We start from the raw sequence: 19799 nt of genomic DNA, 5'->3' as shown, positions 1-19799 counted from the left end.
TATTAGAAAGGAAAAATAAGCATAAAGTGTGCAGACAGAACATTCTTTTCTCAAGGGAAGGATACAATCTTGCTAAGCTACAGAGTGTTCCTTAATGGAATGTTGCACATATGAGACAAGCCCTGAGATCAAGGGTAGGAGAAGTAAATAAAGAAAATTACTGGACTAAAGCAATATAATATGTTGTGTTCAGGATAGCAATTCAGTTAAGGTTAGTAAGTTCATTCGACCTGTTACTTCAGAGAAGATGATAGACATTCAAGCCTGAGTACAAAAGGCAGGTCATATAAAGACTATGTTGGTTTACATTGTTCAGGACAATCAGAATGTGATGTGCAGTAACTTTGAACACTAATGTTTATCGGTACTGTTAATAAAGATAGTATTTGGATATTGTGAACATCTAATAAATCCTTACTGAATGAACTACAGTGTTTGGAGAATTCATTCTAAAAAGTGCAGAAGACTTGGTCCATAATGGAAAGATGGGCACCTGTTCAGCATGAGTTTGGGTAATTAACAGATAAAGGCTTTTGTTTTCAGTCTCATTCCAGTTAATTACAGTACAGCACAGTATTATCAATTCTTGCAGGCTCTACAGAAAAGAAAATATCTCATTTCACAAAATAAAAGAAACTACCAATACACCAAACATGCTCTCACCAAACTTAACAGGGAAGTACAGTCCCTGATTAAATCAACTATAGGCATTTATGAGATAAAAATTGTTGATCAAGCAAAAGACAGCCACAAAGCCTTCTTCAACTGTGTTAGAATCCTCAAAAAAACTGCCCATCATAGCAATGAGCTAAAAGTAAATGATACTATCTAATCAGACCCATAGCCAATGTTTTAGCAGATGAGTTTAGCTCAAATTTCACCTCTCCTAACATCCTCAGATCATATACCCATATATACACCCCACCAATCTCCCAAGAACAAGTCCTTGAGGTGTTATCTATGGCCAAGAACATTGCTTTATGTGGCTGGATAACATTCCATTGAGTGAGAAATTAAATAAATGTCACCAAGATTAAACAAAAGGCTTCCTGCGGTGAAAAGGGGAATAAGTTCAAATGACTGCAAATCCAGAAGTTCTGATAAGAAGTAAGACAAGGGGCAGAGAGTAATGAATATTTGAAAAATCAACTCTAGGAGTATACAAATAAGACCCCCTGTTAACTTTAAATCCAAGAAACTGGCACCATCATGTGAAGCAGAGTTTGTGCAGTGACAAGGCCGACAAGCCATTAAGAAGCATTCAGTTAAACATATATTACTGTAGCACAGTCTTTCTGTAATGATATGAAGTAATGCCATCTGTGCCAAGGAGATTAGGTCAGTGTGTGTGTAACATATGCCAGCATAGTTAGCTGGAGGTTTGTAAAGAATTTTATGTCATTTGACTATCAAACTGATTTGTACAGATACTTGTGTTAAAAATGTATTTGTAAAGTCGGGTCCTGCTAGACAGAAAGGAGATATACATGTTTGTCAGACAGTATTATTATAACTCAGTAAATGTTTTAATGGAGAATTCTGGAAGGGAAGAGGTTAATCTCAGTCCAGCTAATTTTGAAAAATAGGTTGAAAATTAAATGAGGTGGTTTAGGCAATAAAGATTTTATCTTCCAGGTCTGACTGCAGCCAGAGACAAAAATATCTGGGAAAACCAGGACTAGGAATCTTATTATATTGTCCTTAGAGGTGAACTAATTTCTAACCTGGAAGGGTGGAAGTTTCTGAAATTATTTTATAACTTTCAGATGCTGCAACAGATCTTAGCAAAGCTCTGGGTGTGTATTGTACCAGAGTCATGTGACCAGATGTGATGTCATTCTATAGCCAGCACTGAAATTATTTTTTAGATATTAGTGAGGAATATAATGGAACTCTTGCAGTAGCACTTTGTCTTCCGGAACCTGAAAGGAAAGATCTCTCACAGATATCTCACAGAACCTCACACCTCATCATGTTAGCTGTAGTAAGCAACTCATCACTCATCATCTTGCCTTGCTATAGTAAGTAACTTAACTAGGGAACAGTGATTCTTTAGTCAGTCAGGAAAATATAGTGAGATTAGTTAAGTATTGTTTTTCTCCATCTGTGTGAATCTATCCAACTGTGTTATTTTTTTATATCTCCTATGATTGAAGCTCTGGTGTTTATTGTAACTAGATATTAAGTATTTTCAAGTTTTCTATTTTATTATTAAATATTTCCATACCTTTCATTGTGGGTGGTATTTTAGAGAATACATTTAACATCTTAAGAGTACTTGTGCTTATTTTAGTGAGACTGGTATTTTAGAAAATACTTTTAACATCTTAAGAGTACTTGTGCTTATTTTAGCGAGACTGTGGCCGCTCCTGAAAACCTTGCTGCATTGGTCAGACTCTACCATTTGTATTACTATTAATTATACTCAGTATAATTGCATACACTTGTAAGAGTCTTAGAGTTAGCTGACTGGTGGCAGTGTAATTGCCCTATAGTCTGGGCAGAGTGGGCACAGCTGGTAAATCTGTTCCAGCCTTTCCCAGGTGTGTGTGTGTATGTGTGTGTGTGCATGTGTGCGTGTGTGTGTGTGTGTGTGTGTGTGTGTGTGTGTGTGTGTGTGTGTGTGTGTGTGTATGTGCGTGTCAGCTACTTGGAACAGGGATACAGAGCTCCAAAGTGGTCAGTGTGGAGTCTTGTTTAGGGCCTGAAAAGAGAGAGAGAGAGACAGACCCCAGACCCAGGTCTGGAGTGTGCTCCTTGCATGCTTTTAAGGGAAATTGTGCAGAGTGTAGAGAGCTGCATCTGAAAATATTGTGTGTATCCATTTTTGCTTCTAGTGGCCATCCCTCACTGGTGTCAGTGGTAAGGATTGAGGCTCCTTGATTATTGGCCTGGTGTAGGAACCGTCACAGTTTCTAAGGGCTTTTGTTTTATTTTTGTTTTATACATTTGGGTGCAGTTGGAAAGTGAAGCATAAAATAAGCTACATACCATATAACTGGGAAAGTGCTTTAACTGGATGATTTTTAAAAGAAATGCTCAATATAATAAGTTGGAAAAAAAGTACAGTGATAATCTTAATCTAACAACTATATTAGGAAACCAAAGAGTAAAAGGAAGCGGTAGTACAATATAAGCATTACTGATATAGCAAGTTAGAAGGAAGCTGCTTTTTTGTTTATTATGGATAACAAGGTTGTTCTTATGGGTAAAGTATCATAAGTGAGTACTAATAGAGAAAAATGGCATAAATAAGTGTCCTGAAGTTCAGGAAATGTGAATGTTAAAAACAGATATTTAATAACAGTGAATGCAGCATTTCTAATTTGGTAGTGTCAGAACAGCAGATATAGTATTTTAAAGCATATGTATGCTCTTTTTCAGGATCAGCCTTACATCACAGTGGAGAATCTCCAACCTATGACTTCATACAGAATTCAAGTACAGGTACTTTCAACAGCAGGCGATGGGCCAGCAACATCGAAAGTCTTCCAAACCCCACAGATCTTCACTACCATTTCTTAAGGTTAGTTTCCAGTACAAGTGGTTATCACCCACTGCATATATCCATTAATGTTTCAATTCCACTGCAACTGCAGGCTGCACACTTTAACAGATACTCCTTTATTATAAGCCCTGTATGACAGCAACAGCAGGATGCCGTTAGTAGTAAAACACAGAGCTGCTGTACTGATAGTACTTGAGATGGCAGATACCTTTCAACTATTTTCTTTCCTGCTTGGCTTCATGGTGCAGAAGGATGCAGTCCTGTCCATGAGCCAGGTGACCAGGGCTTGAATCGTGACACCAGGACTTGAGGAGCCAGGCAGGAAGAAGGAGGATGGGTGAAGGAATCTGGTCCACTCACTTTTCCTAGTAGAACAGTTGTGCAAACTTGCAGGCACACTGAGCAGTGCAATGTACTTGGTGGAGACTGGGGAAACCACTGTTAGTGCTTTGGGGGAGGGGCACAAATTCTTAGAGGGAAAGCTATTTGTGAAAGCGAAGGGACAGCCTCCACAGTCAACTCATTGCACATCCCATCTCTGGTACTTCTTGGGTGCATGTGGATCTAGAGTATAAGAGTAAAAAAACACAAATATTGAGCCACCCCAAACAGCTGTCTGAATGATGGCCCCTTCTGGTTGACCCTTGCCTTGGAGATGGGGAACAAATTGAGCAAATGAATGGGAGGGGGCTAATGAATGACAGACAGACAATGCAGGCAAAAAGAGAGCAAAAATAATCTTTTCCTTGTCTGATATTCTCTATTTTGTAATACACCATTTGTACAGCAGCAGCTCTCCAAACTCATGAGAGACTGTAACAAGTGCAGTGCAGCCCACACAGAAAATAACAAATAATAAATGCTAACTGTAATGAAAATAACAAATGGCAGGCAGTGTGTTATATGTTATTTTCATTATAGTGGCAGTAATATGTTTTGCATAGTCTGCAGCCAAAATACCAGTAACACCACCTCTCCACCCCATGAGGGCAGGCAGTAAAGTCAAAGCATGAAAATGAGGAAAATGTAGCCAGTTTAAAGGACTCATGCTAGCATTTCCTAAAGCCTGTTATGGGATAAAAGAGATGGCCTGGGACAACCATCATGCTAGCACTTGTTAAAAAGGTTCTTTACATAAAAAGAAACTCATATTCCCGTAGAATGCCTCTTGACTATATGCTATAAACACTACTATTTCACATACTTAGACATCCTGTTTTCAGACATATGCTGTTCCCTGTTGTGATTTGTGAGTGTATTTATAATTTTCCTCATTTTTTATTCTACTTTTTTTCTTTGCATTAAGACCAGGATTTTGTATGTCCTACGACACTCATCTATGATATCCTTGATGACATGTTGTTTTAACTATATGTACATTTTTTACATTCTGTTAGCAAGTCTTCACTGCTCCATCTATTGCTGCATTCAGAATAAAAAGTGCCATTCTTCTTATAGTGCTCCAGTCCCTGACATACTAATACTACAGGGCAAGCATTCTTGACCTGATTCTTACAAATATGGCCACCTCTTACTCTATCCCTCTCGTATCCCCATCTCCAGTGAAATCTGACAACAGACTTGTGGCTTTTCCTTTAAATTCTCAAAACCCCCTATGGCAAACTCCACTGAAGTTAAGTACAATAAATGTGCCAAGCTCAACCTACTGTATGAAAAAAAAAAATGATATATATATATATATATATATATATATATATATATATATATATATGTGTGTGTGTGTGTGTGTGTGTGTGTGTGTGTGTGTATATATATATATATATATATATATATATATATATATATATATATATATATATATATGGTTCCCTTCACAAGATCAAATGAATGAATATTCGAAATTCATATGCCCTTGGCCAGAATCTTGAATATTCATAAACTCAAAATTGTGCAGGGGAACAAAAACAAATAAAAAACAGTTTTCTAGGGTTTTCACACCCCCCTACTTAAATATACAAACTCTGAGATCGCACTTCAGCAAGGAAAAGGGAAATCTCCCATTCCGCGCTATATGCATAAGCGCACAATGAGAGAATTTCCACTCCGGTCACACAACTCGCATATTAAACCAGGAATGATGCAGGGGGTCCTAGCTCCCTGCATAAACGTAAGTATATTTCTTTTTTTTTATTTTAAAAGCGTCCCTTAACAATTTTGAGTTACTGAAAACTCGAGATTCTGGGCTCGAGCTTATGAATTTCGAGCTTTCAGTAATTTGATCTTGTGAAGGGGAAATATATATATATATATATATATATATATATATATATATATATATACACACACATACATGCATACATACATATACATATGTAAATGTATGTATATACATACATATACATATGTAAATCACTTACAACTGTACCACCCCTAACCTTGATACAGAAGCAAGCTTCATTAAGGAATTCTACACTGGTTTAGAAAAATGCAGGGGGCTAGCAATCCCTACCAAAAAAAAAGTGTAATAGAAAATTCAAAAATAAACCACGTTGGTGGTCAACCATCATTATGAATAAACTGTACAACAGAAGAAATAACTCCTTACATTATGTAGCAGATCCAAAACACCACTTCTTCTCAAGGAAAATATTTAAAGCATTACAAAAAAAGCTAAAAAACAATACCAGGTCTACTAAAAGGCGTCAATGAGCTTAGGCTGGCCTCTGAAGCCAAAAATACTCTTTAGGCATGTTAGAAAATATCCTTCATTGCTCTGAACTTTTTCAAAATGATGACCTCATATTCTGTCCCAAAAGACATTTCAATATCATTGCAAACAAATTCAGTGCCAGCTTCAATCCTGAGACTTCTATCCAAAGCCCTGAAATACCTGAATCTCTTACTCCCCCAATTATCTCTAAGAATCTTAACAGAAAGCGCTAATCAAGACCAAAAGTACTTACTCCATGGGACTGGACAATATACCTGGTTGCTTAAATAATTCTGTACAACATGTCCTTGCAGATCCACTCTTAAACTGTGTAACCTAAGCTTAGCTACTGGTTGTGCCCCTGACGGGTGACACACTGCAGTGGCATTGTCCCTCCATAAGGATGGCTTTATAAACAACCCAGGTAATTACAGACCTGTCAGTCTTACAAAACTCATCTGAAAAGCCATAGAATGCATTATGACTGACCTCATAAACTACAATACCAAGAATAATGGTAGACTTGACTACCAACAGTTTGCTTTGTGAAGGATAGATCCTGCCTACTGAATATGGAAAATGCCTCCAAAAGGGTTGCAGATGCTGCAAATGGTGGCCATGCAATGTACAAAACATATCAGTCTGGCCATTCCTTATGTTGGCATCATACAGGAGCAGCTAAATGCTTTAGAAATCAACCTGTATGTGGTAAGATGTAAGATAGTAAACAGCTGAAACACATAACCCACACAGTGAGAATAGCAGGTGGTTTATTGGTAGACATGAAATTGTCCAGCAGTGTCCCTTAGGGATCAGTACTGAGACCTCTACTTTTTGGCCTTCACTTCTCAGATCTCCAAGTAGACAACTAAGACCTCTGGCTAAAAAAGTCTGCATATAACTGCAAACTGGGGGTTGCTGTTAAATCACCATCTGACAACCAAACCATCCAGAATGCATTCTCCCTAGTAAACTCTTGGTGCACTAAAAACAAGCTTAAATTAAATACTAAATACTAGCATCATCTAAAGCAGACAACCTCTCCCCTCCCCTCATCATACTGTATAGACAACACACTACCACAAAATGGAAATATAGTCAGAGACCTAGGAACCTTAGATGATAGTTCCCTTTGAATGTTGAGCATACTGTGACAACAGTTCTCAGAAAAATCTTTTTACTTAACACAGCAAATTGCCAAAGGAATATCATGAAAGTCAAAAGAGGTATTCATTCCATTATACTCAGTAATGATCAGATCAGTTATTGAGTACAATAATTCCTTGAAGATGTATCTTACTAAACAAATCAAGCCGTTAGAAACACCCCAAAGGTTCTTAACCAAGATCAAATACCTAAGAGCTAACAAGAGAAGCAGGAACCTGTATCCCTATATTCAGTGTTGTATAGACTTTTGAGGGGAGATCTCTGACTTGCTTGGTGCGCCATTAGAGAGCCAGTTGTCCTAGACCTCCTGTATCTCTGCAAGTCCAATGGCTCCACCAATACTAGAACCAGGAACCCAAATCTTCACCAACAAACAAGTTAAACCTAGTGGAAGGACAGATTTATAACCCAGGACCCCCCAAACCTCTGTAATAAACTTGCCCTGCATGTTAGGCAGTGCGAGTCAGTATTTTCTTTTAAACATAACCTAGATAACTGAATGCGTTTGCACAAATTTACTTCAGGATTGACTGATGTGGCCCTCCTGGAGAATGGAGCTGCGCCTTGAGAAAGGTTACTATCAAGGTGTAAATGGTCATAAGATTCAATAGCCTTTGAATATGTATGAATCTATGACTACATGAAAGAAGGTAACATACTGGGCTGGTTGCCATTCTGAATCCTCATCTTTTCAGTTTAACCTTTGTTTAGTGTATGTAGGTTACTGCCTCACTCTGTCACTTAGCTGGCAACTAATCCTGCGCCCAGTATGCCAGCATAAGAACCATCACCAGTTTACTCACTTGGAGAAATTTTAAACAGACTATAGGCATTGCACCATCACTCAGTATCCTGGTAAAAAAGCCAGAGAAACAAAATGTGTCTAAAGAGGCCAGTAACTGACTGAAGTTAGTTTTATCATGACAGAAGTCACAAAATTCTACCCAGTAATGCTATCTGAGTGTGAGAGAAACACCTCAACGCCCACCATTTATAAACTCCTTCCACCTCCTAGTTGAATATAACCTTTTCTGTTGTTGTGCCACCTCAAAGTAGGTTACATTATTCTGTTGGGGTGGAGGGGTGCTTTCTGTTTTGTGCAGGATCTGGCAAATTGGATTTATAGTAGCACACACTGAAAAATCTCACTGCCAACATTTGTGATAATATTTTATCAAATGTGGGCATGAGCAAGTTATATATGCTCCTTCTCCAAATAGGATTCAATGTACGTAATAATCATTTCTATAATTGTTGTCTTCATTAATCTTCCCTTTACTAAAATCATGTTACCAAACCTACAGTTAGCCATCTGTTTTTGCTATTTTTTATGAATCTGAAATGTATTCATCCTCCTCCAGCCCTAGATAGTATTTTTGTTAACAGCAAAGCTACTGAACAGTTGGAGTTTTACAACTGCAGTCTGTACTGCTCAAGAATCACTCATCACCTCTCGCTTGTCCATTTTATCACACCATCAGCAGAGATACACATTATGCATGTCTTTTTAATGGTTAGTAGCTAGTAAATTCTTAACTTGATAAAGACACAACTGTATTACAGAACGTAACCATCACCTAAACAATGCACAGCCTCTGAAAACAATATATATAAAATAATCAAAAAGGAATGTATAGCCGTCCATTCTTTTCTGGTTTCCTTCAGCTCCCAGTGTCAAGTTATGGTCAGATGTTATACCTCTCTCAGTTATACAGTGCAGTATTTAATCCGGAAGTCAAAAAGTCTGATTTATACCCAATTATCATAACTACATTTTTAATAGATTTTTAACTTGTTGACATACTAAATAGTTAATATTTCTGACAAAATTATCAAAATGATTACATCTTTCAGGCTCAAATTACAAAAAGATCTAAAACATAATCATAAAGAAAAATATATTACTGAAGGTAAAATATTAATAAATGAAATGCAAACACCATGTAACACTGAGGGTCTAGTACTATAGGACATCTGTCCCACAGTGTGCATCCTACCATCCTACTCAGGCACTTCATCTCCATTATCTCTGTTTTCCTCATCTGTTCTGGCTTTCCTACCCAGGTTTCTGTACCACACAGTAGTACTGGTCACACCACTGTTTTGTACATCTTGCTTTTCAGCTTCACTGGCATTCTTCTATACTACCTCTGATTCTCTGTACCATTGAAATACAGCCTCTCTGATTGCAGCTGTGACCTATTCATTCAGGCATCCCTTCTCTTCAACCACGTCTCCAAGATAGTTGTAGCTGTTAACGTGTTCCACTATTTTCCCTTCTATCGCATTCTTCACCTTCTCCTGATTTCCCCCATTTACTGCCATTACAACTGTCCCAGCTATACTCAGCTTCATCTCATGTGTCTTCAGATTTGCATTCCATTCCCCTATCATTTGCTGAAGTTCTTGCTGAGAGTCTGCTTGTAATGCCACATCACCTGCTTACAACATGTTTGTTGATCTGTCCCATCCAACCTGTTTGATAATGTAGTCCATCATCAGTATGACCAGAAGTGGGTTCAGAGTTGAACTCTGATGCACACTCACTCCCACTGGGAACCTCTCTGTGAATCTGAAAACTGTTCATACTTGCATCATTGGGTCCTTATACTTGGTCTGCACTAATCTCATCAATGTTTCTGTAACTTCAGTCACAGAAACATCCAAATCAGCCTTCTAGGGACCTAGTCATATGCTTTTTCTAAGTTTAAAATGTCAGTTGGACTCTTTCCTGATCTCTAGCTTCTTCTCCACTATCTGTCTGACTGCAGGCATGGGGTCAGTTGTGCTGCATCCTGATCTGAATCCAAACTGCTCGCTTCTCGTAATTCTTTCTTTCTTCCTTCCTTTCCCTCTCTAATACTCTGCATACTCATTTATTAGTGCTTTCATGCAGTGTGACAGGTGCTTGATGCCCTGTATGGTCCACAGTTGTGAATGTCACCTTTCTTCTTGTATACTGACACGTCACCTTCATCCTCATACTGCTATGAGTATCCTGTGAAGCCATTTCTTCCCTAACTAGTCCAACATCTTGATCATATCTGTTGTGACTTCACCTAATCCTGATGCTTTCCCCTACTGCATTGTCCTTCTTCCTCTTTCATCGTAGGCTGTGTCTGAGGCAGTGCAGCTTCTGTGGAGTTTTCATGACTCAGTGGCTGCTGTAAGTACCCATTCCATTTGCCTTTGATGTGCATGTAAGGTAAAACATATCCATTAATTATCTTTGATAATGTTGGCCACAGTTCAGCTTTTCATATAGTTGTCTTGCTTTTGTGCTCTTCATCTTCTGTACGTTTCCTACCTACATTTTGAGCATCCCAGGTGCCTTGTAGAGGAGTGTTTCTTCAAAGCCAGAGCCAGCCAGTCAAATGCAGCTTTTAGACTTCTGAAATGATAACTTTGTCTAAGCTTTTGGGATTTAAAGATATTTACAATTATATGTGGGGCAGAGTACAGGCCAGGGGGCTTTCTTGCTTGAATAGAGCAGCGTATCAATGCCCTTCCACAGAAAACAATTAATTTGACTAAATGCCGTCTAACAGGACTTGAAGAAATGATCACTGACAGACCATGCTACAGCTTTTTAAGTTCTTAAAAGCTTCCCTCAAATCCATCAGTCTCTTTTTTTCTTCATTAGCATAATTTACAAAAAGTGCTATCTAAATGGATTTTAAGTCATTTAAAGAAATTAAACGTCACTCTTTTCTTTGCATTGTCTTTTCATCAGTGGTGTACATATAAAGTCTACTCTGTCTCTCTCACTCCCCTTTCATATAACTTTTTGTAGAGTCCCTGTGCCATTTTTCTGCACAACTTCCATTCATTGTATCCACAGAGGTGGGTGATCCCCAGTCCTGTGCCCAGTAGTCCTCATGATTTAACACCATCAGAACAGATGAATAATAACTTCTTATTTTCTCCTGATAAGGTATATCCCAGGATGCCTCTGAATCTAACCCACCATCCTTCTTGCATTCACACACTGATTTTCCATCATTGCATCATCTGCTGCAATAACTAAAGGGCTATTTCTGTTTTAGTTTGGTGTGATTTCACCCACCCCCAAGTGTGACATCTTTCTTTCCCCACAAAACCACCATACATCTGACCATTCTTCCAGCCTTCACAAGACCCACTTCTTTCTTTCTTTCTGTGCCATCCCACTTGTCAGTCATGTGACATATTATTTTCATAATATGAAAGGATACACAGCTTTTTCTTACAGTTTATCTACAATGTCACTTGTGTTGATATTAGACTCTGGGTCCTCTCCAAACCGGGGAAGACCTCACTACTTACTTCCTCCCCGTGTCTCACTGTACATTTCCTTTACTCTAACAATAAATAAATGGTTTTGCAGCCAGTTTTCATTTGTTTATAACTTGTTAACAAGGGTAATCTGCTGATCCACTCAGGGACTGATTTCAGGTTTTTGACAGTGCGGTGTGCAAAGTGTAGTGCATCGTAACAGGCATAGTTAGAAACTATGTGTAAATATATCATCACTGTGTAAACTAACTGATTTACAGTAAAGTCTCAGTTAACTGGAACTCAAGCAAACAGAACTCTCAAGCAACCAGAAAAAAATTAAAGAAATACACTACAATATGAACAATTCAGTTTTTTCATGTGTTGCACTTTCTGTCCCCCCCCCCCCACAGAAACATAGCTTATGTTTTTAGTTTTAAAAAGAAAGATACAAATAAATTCCCTCTCTCCCTAACCTGAGAACAAGTCAAACCCAACAAGTCAAATCGCTAAAATGTTAACACTTGCTCCATACTCACTCAGTTTGCATCAGATTGCACATTCTGTCTCTGATCTCTCTCACACCACACAGTCTCTTCAGCTTTCATACATGCATTCACTCACTCTTTCTCTCTTTGATCTCTCAAAGACACTCTCTTCAGCTTTCATATATTGCTCCGATCTCTCACACACTTTCACTTCTGCTTTCATACATGCATTCACTCTTTCTCTCTGATCTCTCACACACACTCTCTTCAGCTTTCATACATCTCTCCGATCTCTCACACACAGTTGCTTCTGCTTTCATACATGCATTCACTTTCTCTCTCTCTCTCTCTCTGTTCAATTCATTCAATTCCAATCCAGTCAGGTTCCATGCTTTCTAGTGGAAAGAGAAGTTACAATAGAGAGTCAATTATCCGAATGTCGATTATCAGAAACGTCAGTTGTCAGAACCAGCCTTCCAAAGTTTTCAGGTAAGAAAAATCAAAGTTTGAATATGTAAACATTACATGTATTTAATTGAGCATGTTTTTGAGCTTGTAGCCAGCTCGTGTATGAAAAATATTCTTTATTGTCCATTGGAATCACTGAATGGTTAAAAAATGTATTCTTGCATGCAGAAAACCAAGATTTTAGAAGTTTTTTATCCAGTTCAATTATATGTTTGATTATCCAAACAATTTGTTTATCTGAACTACCCTAGGTCCCAATTAGTTTGGATAATCGATTCTCTACTGTAGAATATTATTATTGCAGCCAGAATTTTAATTACTGTATTTCAATATTAAAATCAAATCAATACAGTGTTTATGGTATGGTATGGTATGGTATAGGGTACAGTATTTGTGAGGTCTGTTTTTAATAGTAACTCTCAAGCAACCAGAAATTACATTTATCCAGCATCTACCAATCCCCATGGGTGCCGGTTAACTGAGAGTTTATTGTACATGGTACAGCCTTCTGACCAAAATATAAAGTGGACCGATTTTGGTGCTAATGTTTGCATGTCATTTCTGTCAGATTTATTTAATTGCAGGATGTAGCTGTCCCTAATTTACATAGGCCACTTCTAAAGCCTCACAGGATTTTTCATAGTAATTACACCTTTAAAAACCTACATTTTCTGATCCAAAGTTCATTCCATCCATCCATCCTTCCATAACCCCCCTTTCCCCATTTTTGCACATGGGGTCTGGGTTTCATATCAACAGTGATCATCACATACAGCAAATCCATAATATCCTTTTCTGTAAATTATAGTTTTTAATGTCATCAAAGGCCCAGCTTTACGCAGTTAGTGATATTTTGCAGATCTCCATTTAAACTTATTCCTCAATGACTTTCATGTTTGCTTTGTTTAGTTTGATATTCTTTCCAGTTTTAATTAAAAGCACATCACTACATTTTTGCAAAAGACTCTTTCTGTTGCATAGGATTTTTCAAATATGAGGTTTTCTTTTTTAATTATTGTTTAATCCAATTTGTTAGTTGTGATTTATTGACAGAAATATAGTTGCAGTGGTTTATGTCGAAAATAGTTTTGTGATAATTTATATGTCTGAAAATACACAAACCTCATGCAATGCAATTAATAGCCACTAGGGAGAGAGTTATTATCTTAAGAAATAATGCGAAAAGTAAGACAGCAAGTAGCAGAATTAAGTGATGTCATTTGATCAACTGTGTCTGCTAAATTGCTTCAGAAGAATTCATAAAATGACATATTAAGTTTTTAGTGGAAAACAAGAGATCCTGAAATAGTATCGTGGAGATGGAAGAAGTGCTAATCTCTAATGACCCTATTTGACTAAACCAGTTGATTGGTAACTTTTATGATATTAAGAAATGTTTGTATTTTTATAAGAAATGCTCATCTTTGCTAATCCTAGAATTGTATGTTAAAATCACAGGTGCTGCACTCAACTGATGTGAATGAAGCAGAGTCACAGCCTGTAAACGAACTTAACTAGAACAACAGTCATCCAAAGATATCATGAGCATGAGTGCTGACCAAAAGGAACATACATGCTGCTTGTAGTATCAGCAGGACGTCATGCTTCAGCAGACAATAGCCTGACTTTACAGACAACTGCAGGCACAGGCATTTCAGTGTCACTGGCAAACCTTACTTTTCTGAAAAGTAACTCACTGTTAAAATATGTGGGATGTTTAATTTCCAGAAGAAATAACTGCTGAAAGTGAATGATTTTGTTGCAACATAAAGTACTTAAAATATCTTTCACCTGGATGCTTTTTATCACTAAGATCCTGACCTGTAGCAGCTGTTTCTCCTGAATATGGCAAGTAAGCAATGCACGTTTCAAACAACAGACTGATAAGCCAATGAACAGTTAAGACTGATTTTAAAAATTTACAATTAAAGTCTCTAACTACACAAGTCATGACAGTACAAATTAAACTTATTTAAAAAACAAATATGCATGCTGTGCTCTTTGGGATAACACCTGGGGAAGACTCTCATATACAGTGAGCACTTGTCCACTTGTTTGTGGCAGTTCTGCATTGTGACAAAAGTGACTGGTGCAAGTTAAAGGAGTCTTCCATCTGCTCTTCAGACACATACTACCACCTTCCTACACTCACAGTTTCAGAGCTTCCAAGACAAGACCTAGAAGGTGCTGCTCTCTCTGCAGAGGAGGCACTAAAGAAGGTCACAGCTGATGTTGGTAAAAAAAAGATATCATAAAAGCATTCAGTGATTCAAAGTGGAGACTTTTGGTTTAAGTGAAGCATACTGCTATAAAGTTCTGTGTCTGTTCCAGCAGCTTGAAAAGGAATTATAGATTAAAGATCATGTACTTCATTCACTGATAACTGATTTACTGTTTAATAAGAAAAATAAAAAAAAAATGAATGTTCATGAGGGAAAAATTATCTGAAAAGCTCCAAGGAGTGTACATCAGAATATCTACCACTTTGACAAGAAGTATACTAAGTTATTATAATGCTTTTGTCATAATTATGCTGTACTTGATGCAATTTAGTGACATCTTGCATTTAAAGATTATTAAATATGACTAAAACACTGTTTAGTTTTTGAAACTTTCATGTAGTTCTAGGATTTAGAGCCAAGTTGTATGTGTGCTGGAGAAAACTAACTAATTTAGAAAGAGGCAAGTGCATGGTTTATTCACGTAAGTGAGGGCTGTCACACCCCTGGCTCTGGGACCCCCTCATAATGAGAGAACAAAATGGGGTTATGTGTGGTAAGGGAAGACTTGATGGTCAGCAGGTATGGGACAAACAGGGAAAAAAAAGGCTTACTGTACTCAGGGCTGTGTGTTATATAGGTTGTCACATATACATCCTTTGGGAAATGTGTCATTTTTTTGTGCCAAAAAAAAGGAGAACATTTACTGCAAGCTTCATGCAGGCAGTCCTTATTTCTTATTTTTTTTTAAACAAGTAACATCTTTCTTAAATGATCATGTATGACATAGGCAGTCTTACATTTATATAAATGAAAATAAACCATAACGACACAGTCTCAGTTGCAAACAAACATTACAAACCATGTGACACAACTCCAGCTGCAAACATTATACATCACTTATAATACATCCAGTCATTGTCAGTCAACTATTACATAGCTCAATCATTTCCTGCCTTCTTTTAAACCTCATTCCTCCTCTGCGTAGTATGGATCCCACACTTCCCATTTTTTCTTATGTAATTTGCTCCTACCCTTTTCTAAAGTTCCAGTTGTTTTATCTCTGTTACTATACTCACTACTACTAGTACACTTGGTTTAGACTTTGATTCCCATTTTCTAGTAATTGCTTTCTTGCAGCCACCGTAATTAGACTCAGCAAGGCCTTACTATGTTTAGGCAATTCTGATTCTGTACCATAGCTCAAAAAAATTATTTCCTTAGTTACACCAATTTGCTCACCCAGCATCTCTGACAGAGCAGTCTGCAGGGAATCTTTAAAGTCTGCCAACTCATTACACTCCCAGAAAGTATGTTTCCAGTCACCTTTTTGTTGTTCGTCACACCTCCAACATTTGCTGTCTCCCTGAGGAAAAATTCTTTGGAGTCTACTTGGGGTATAAAATTCTTATGTAAATGCTTACAAGCAAAGATCCTAAATCTCCTAGACTTTGTTGCATATTCGGGAGACATGCATATATCCCCCATTGTTTCTTTGTGAATTGCTTATCCAATCCCAGTCCTTTCTAACCTCCTCTGATTGATTCTTATAGTTATCATGCAAAATTTTATATGCTCTACTAATTATTCCTTTCTTAACAGCAACCTCTGTTCTAGACTCTACTAAAAACTCTAGCAGTGCTAGTCTTTCATTTAAGACCCCCCATTTCTTTCTCATTGAAATACTCTATCAATCCTTGACATGGAAGGCAGTCTCCAACCTGCAGTCCAAGTAGGTTCTTGACGTACTCCCATCCTCTTACCTCTCATTCTCTAGTTATTTGCTCCCAATACCTTGGCTCCTTTGCCACTTTTCTCCAATAAATTCTGCTCCCTCTTGCCTATTGTCTGTATTCCTGTCAATAGAATCGCCTTTCTCCATTCCTGTGTTGGCTTAGTTCGTATAATGCTTTCTCATACTTTACGAATAAATATTCTGTGTGATTATTGCTATTCTCCTTAGAGGTCCTCATCCAAAATCCCAGTCGCCCCTTGTTTCTTGAGCTTCTCCCACTGTTTCATTATCATGTCTTTCCACATTGAATTATAGTTTTCTGCTTGTGCTATGTATAGGAGCCTTAACTGTGTTGCTCTGAAATACCCCTTCAAATTGGGTAATTCCCAATTTGCCCTGTTCTATTGGAAGAATAAGCTTATCCCACTTGACTCTTGCATTCTTCCCCTCCCAGAAAAAAATCCTTCAGCTCTTTACTCTTTATTAATTGCTGTCTATACCTTCTCCTCTGGTTGAAAAAAATATGCCTGACCCGTGTATAAGACTAAAAGGACTAAAACATTTTAACTGCTTGTATCTTGCTACCGATAACAATATAACAGAGCTTCCATTTTCTCAGTTTTTGTATTATCTTTTTAGTCTCTTCCGAAATATCCTTAGCTGCTACACTGGAATAATGTTTAATTCGTAATCCTAAATACTTCATTTTATCATATCCCCATAAGTATCAGTATTGCTGAACCAATTCATACGCGGGTACATAATTTACCACTATTACCTTTGTTTTAGCGTCATTAATTTTGTATCCCAAAAAGATATGAAATTGTCTCAATATGTTCCACAGCACTGTAATGTCCCTTTCTGGTTTTGTCATGTATAAAATAATATCATCTGCAAATGCACCCAGCTCGTCTTGACTACCATACCAGTTATATCCTGGAATTTATGAGTCCCTTATTTTTTTGCCAGTGGTTCTAACTATAATGCAAATAACAAAGGGGAGAGAGAGCACCCATGCCCGGTTCCTCTACTCAAGCAGAGATTACAGAGAGGACCCCACCCACTTTAATTTTCACCTCCAGTCACTCATATACTCTTAATCAACCTTACAATTTTATCAGGGAATGCAAATGCTTCCATTGCTCTGATAGTCCTTATTTCTTAATCTCCATGGAAACGTTGCTGCATAGCTGCAGGAGAACTGAATTCCAGCATGTAGTCTGTAAAGACTATATCAGTTAACCTAAACAACATTCTCAGCAAAATCCAACTAAGGCTGTCTGCCCACAATAAGAATGGATAAACATTGAGTAACTTCTAATGGCTATTTTTATGTCTTATAATGTATGTTGCAAAACTGTTGAAAACTTAAAAGTTCTCTCATAATTTCTTCTAGACATATCTGTTTCAAACAACATTTTAATTTTGATTCTGATTCTGTGGATGTTACTGAAATTCAGTGCTTCGTACAGACGTTAGCAGAAGCCTTGTCATCTCAAGGTGACTTTCAGAAAGATGGTCTGCACTGCATAGGACCAGAACACAAAAAAGGACAATACCTAATGAAGAGGGCTGCAACAAAAGTAATATATTCCTGCACACCAGACAGACACCTGGTGTGGGTGGCGTATGCAAATAAGATACACAATGTGCATAACAATCTTGAAACACTTCAGTCATAGATATAATGTGATAAATACAGAAACTATCTACCAAAACTATTAACTTGCATTTACTGAAGTACTCTAGCAGGCGACAGTCCACTGTGCTTTTGTAGAAGCACATCTTGTGATTTCCAATGCATACCTCCACTAAGTAGAAGCGTACACATATGCACACAGGAGCGCATGCACATGTGTGTGAGTGTGTGTGTGTGTGTGTGTGTGTGTGTGTGTGTGTGTGTGTGTGTGTGTGTGTGTGTGTGTGTGTGTGTGTGTGTGTGTGTGTGTGTGTGTGTATATATATATATATATATATATTTATGGGATCCGTGCAGATGTTCGAAGTTTCACTTCTTCGAACTCACTTCACCGAGTCCACTTGTTTGAAGTAGTGAAACTTCGAACATTGACATCGGCAGTCACATTACAGCGTGGAATGGGAATATTCCCTTTTCCCTGCTGTAGTGCGATCTCGGAGTTGGTATATTTAAGTAGGGGGCGTGTGGGGGGCATAGCCTCCCACATGGGGGGGTGAAGGGGCAAAAACATGTTTTAGCAGGGGGTTTTTGGGGTCACCCACGGAACTAGACTTCAGCGAAAGTGCACTTTCGTTGAAGTGAACTTTCACTAAAGTGTGGGTTTCCTGCTCTATTTCGAAGAAGTGTTCTTTCGGTGCAGAGCAGTAGAACATTTTATATATATATATATATATATATATATATATATATATATATATATATATATATATGCAATATACCTTCATTTGGTCATTTAACATGTATATCAGCATCCTGAGGATAAGCTACTGTATGTCGAAAATCAAAACTTTTGACTACCAAGTATGCATGTGCTGAGGAATAACCTTGGTATATACAACTTTAAAACATTTTTTGCTAGCTCCCTGCACCCCCAAGTGCAAGGTTTTTACCCCCACACCCCCTTCTAATTATATATACTAACTCTGAGATCATACAGTCCATGGAGAAAGGGAATATTGCACTTCCTGAAGACTGTCTATCTCGGACAGTTGTTGAATATCTGTATAATCAATCAAATGTAGCCAATTAAACAAATATCAGCCAAACCTCCTGTTGACCAAATTAATGGAAACCATATATATATATATATATATATATATATATATATATATATATATATATATATATATATATATGGGTCTACTTTAAAACATTGAAAACTCAAAACACCGAAATGTTGCATCATAAGATTGAAAACTACAATGCACATGTAAATAACATCCCCTCCACCTATAACAGCAACAAACTAACAAACACACATTTACTATGCTTCTGCAGGGGGCTCTTCCCTTCACTCCCCCCCATAAATTAAATATACCAACTCCAAGATCGCACTACAGTGGAAAAAAGTTAATTTCCTAACTTCACTGTATCGCATTCACCATACAGAATGTAAACATAATGTCTAAATCTCTTACCTGTATGGCCTAAAACACATACAGATTGGCAAAATAAACACTTTTTCCCCTACTCACTTCTCCCAGCACTTCTCAGAACACTAACTTAACTTCCATGAAAGCAACACATCCATATGTTAACATTCTGTATGGTGATCATGTTACAGTGGGGTTAGGAAATTAACTTTTTTCT

General features: G+C 37.6%; 1 protein-coding gene across 2 annotated transcripts in view; it reads left to right on the top strand.

Annotated features, from left to right (window-relative positions):
• LOC122801161 (anosmin-1-like) overlaps positions 1 to 15153 on the top strand; it is a 1574635-nt gene extending 1559482 nt beyond the window's left edge. For both annotated transcript variants that reach the window (XM_044070721.1, XM_044070720.1), the window contains 2 exons: positions 3385 to 3526; positions 14015 to 15153. In XM_044070721.1, the coding sequence (XP_043926656.1) occupies positions 3385 to 3526; positions 14015 to 14036 (164 nt within the window). In that variant the 3' untranslated portion in view covers positions 14037 to 15153. The remainder of the gene's footprint in view (positions 1 to 3384; positions 3527 to 14014) is intronic.
• The last annotated feature ends 4646 nt before the right edge of the window (positions 15154 to 19799 follow it).

This window comes from Protopterus annectens, chromosome 4.part1 (genome assembly GCF_019279795.1).
Source record: "Protopterus annectens isolate FY-2018-M chromosome 4.part1, PAN1.0, whole genome shotgun sequence".
Classification (NCBI taxonomy): Eukaryota; Metazoa; Chordata; order Ceratodontiformes; family Protopteridae; genus Protopterus; species Protopterus annectens.
This window is presented reverse-complemented; position numbering and strand designations above follow the sequence as displayed.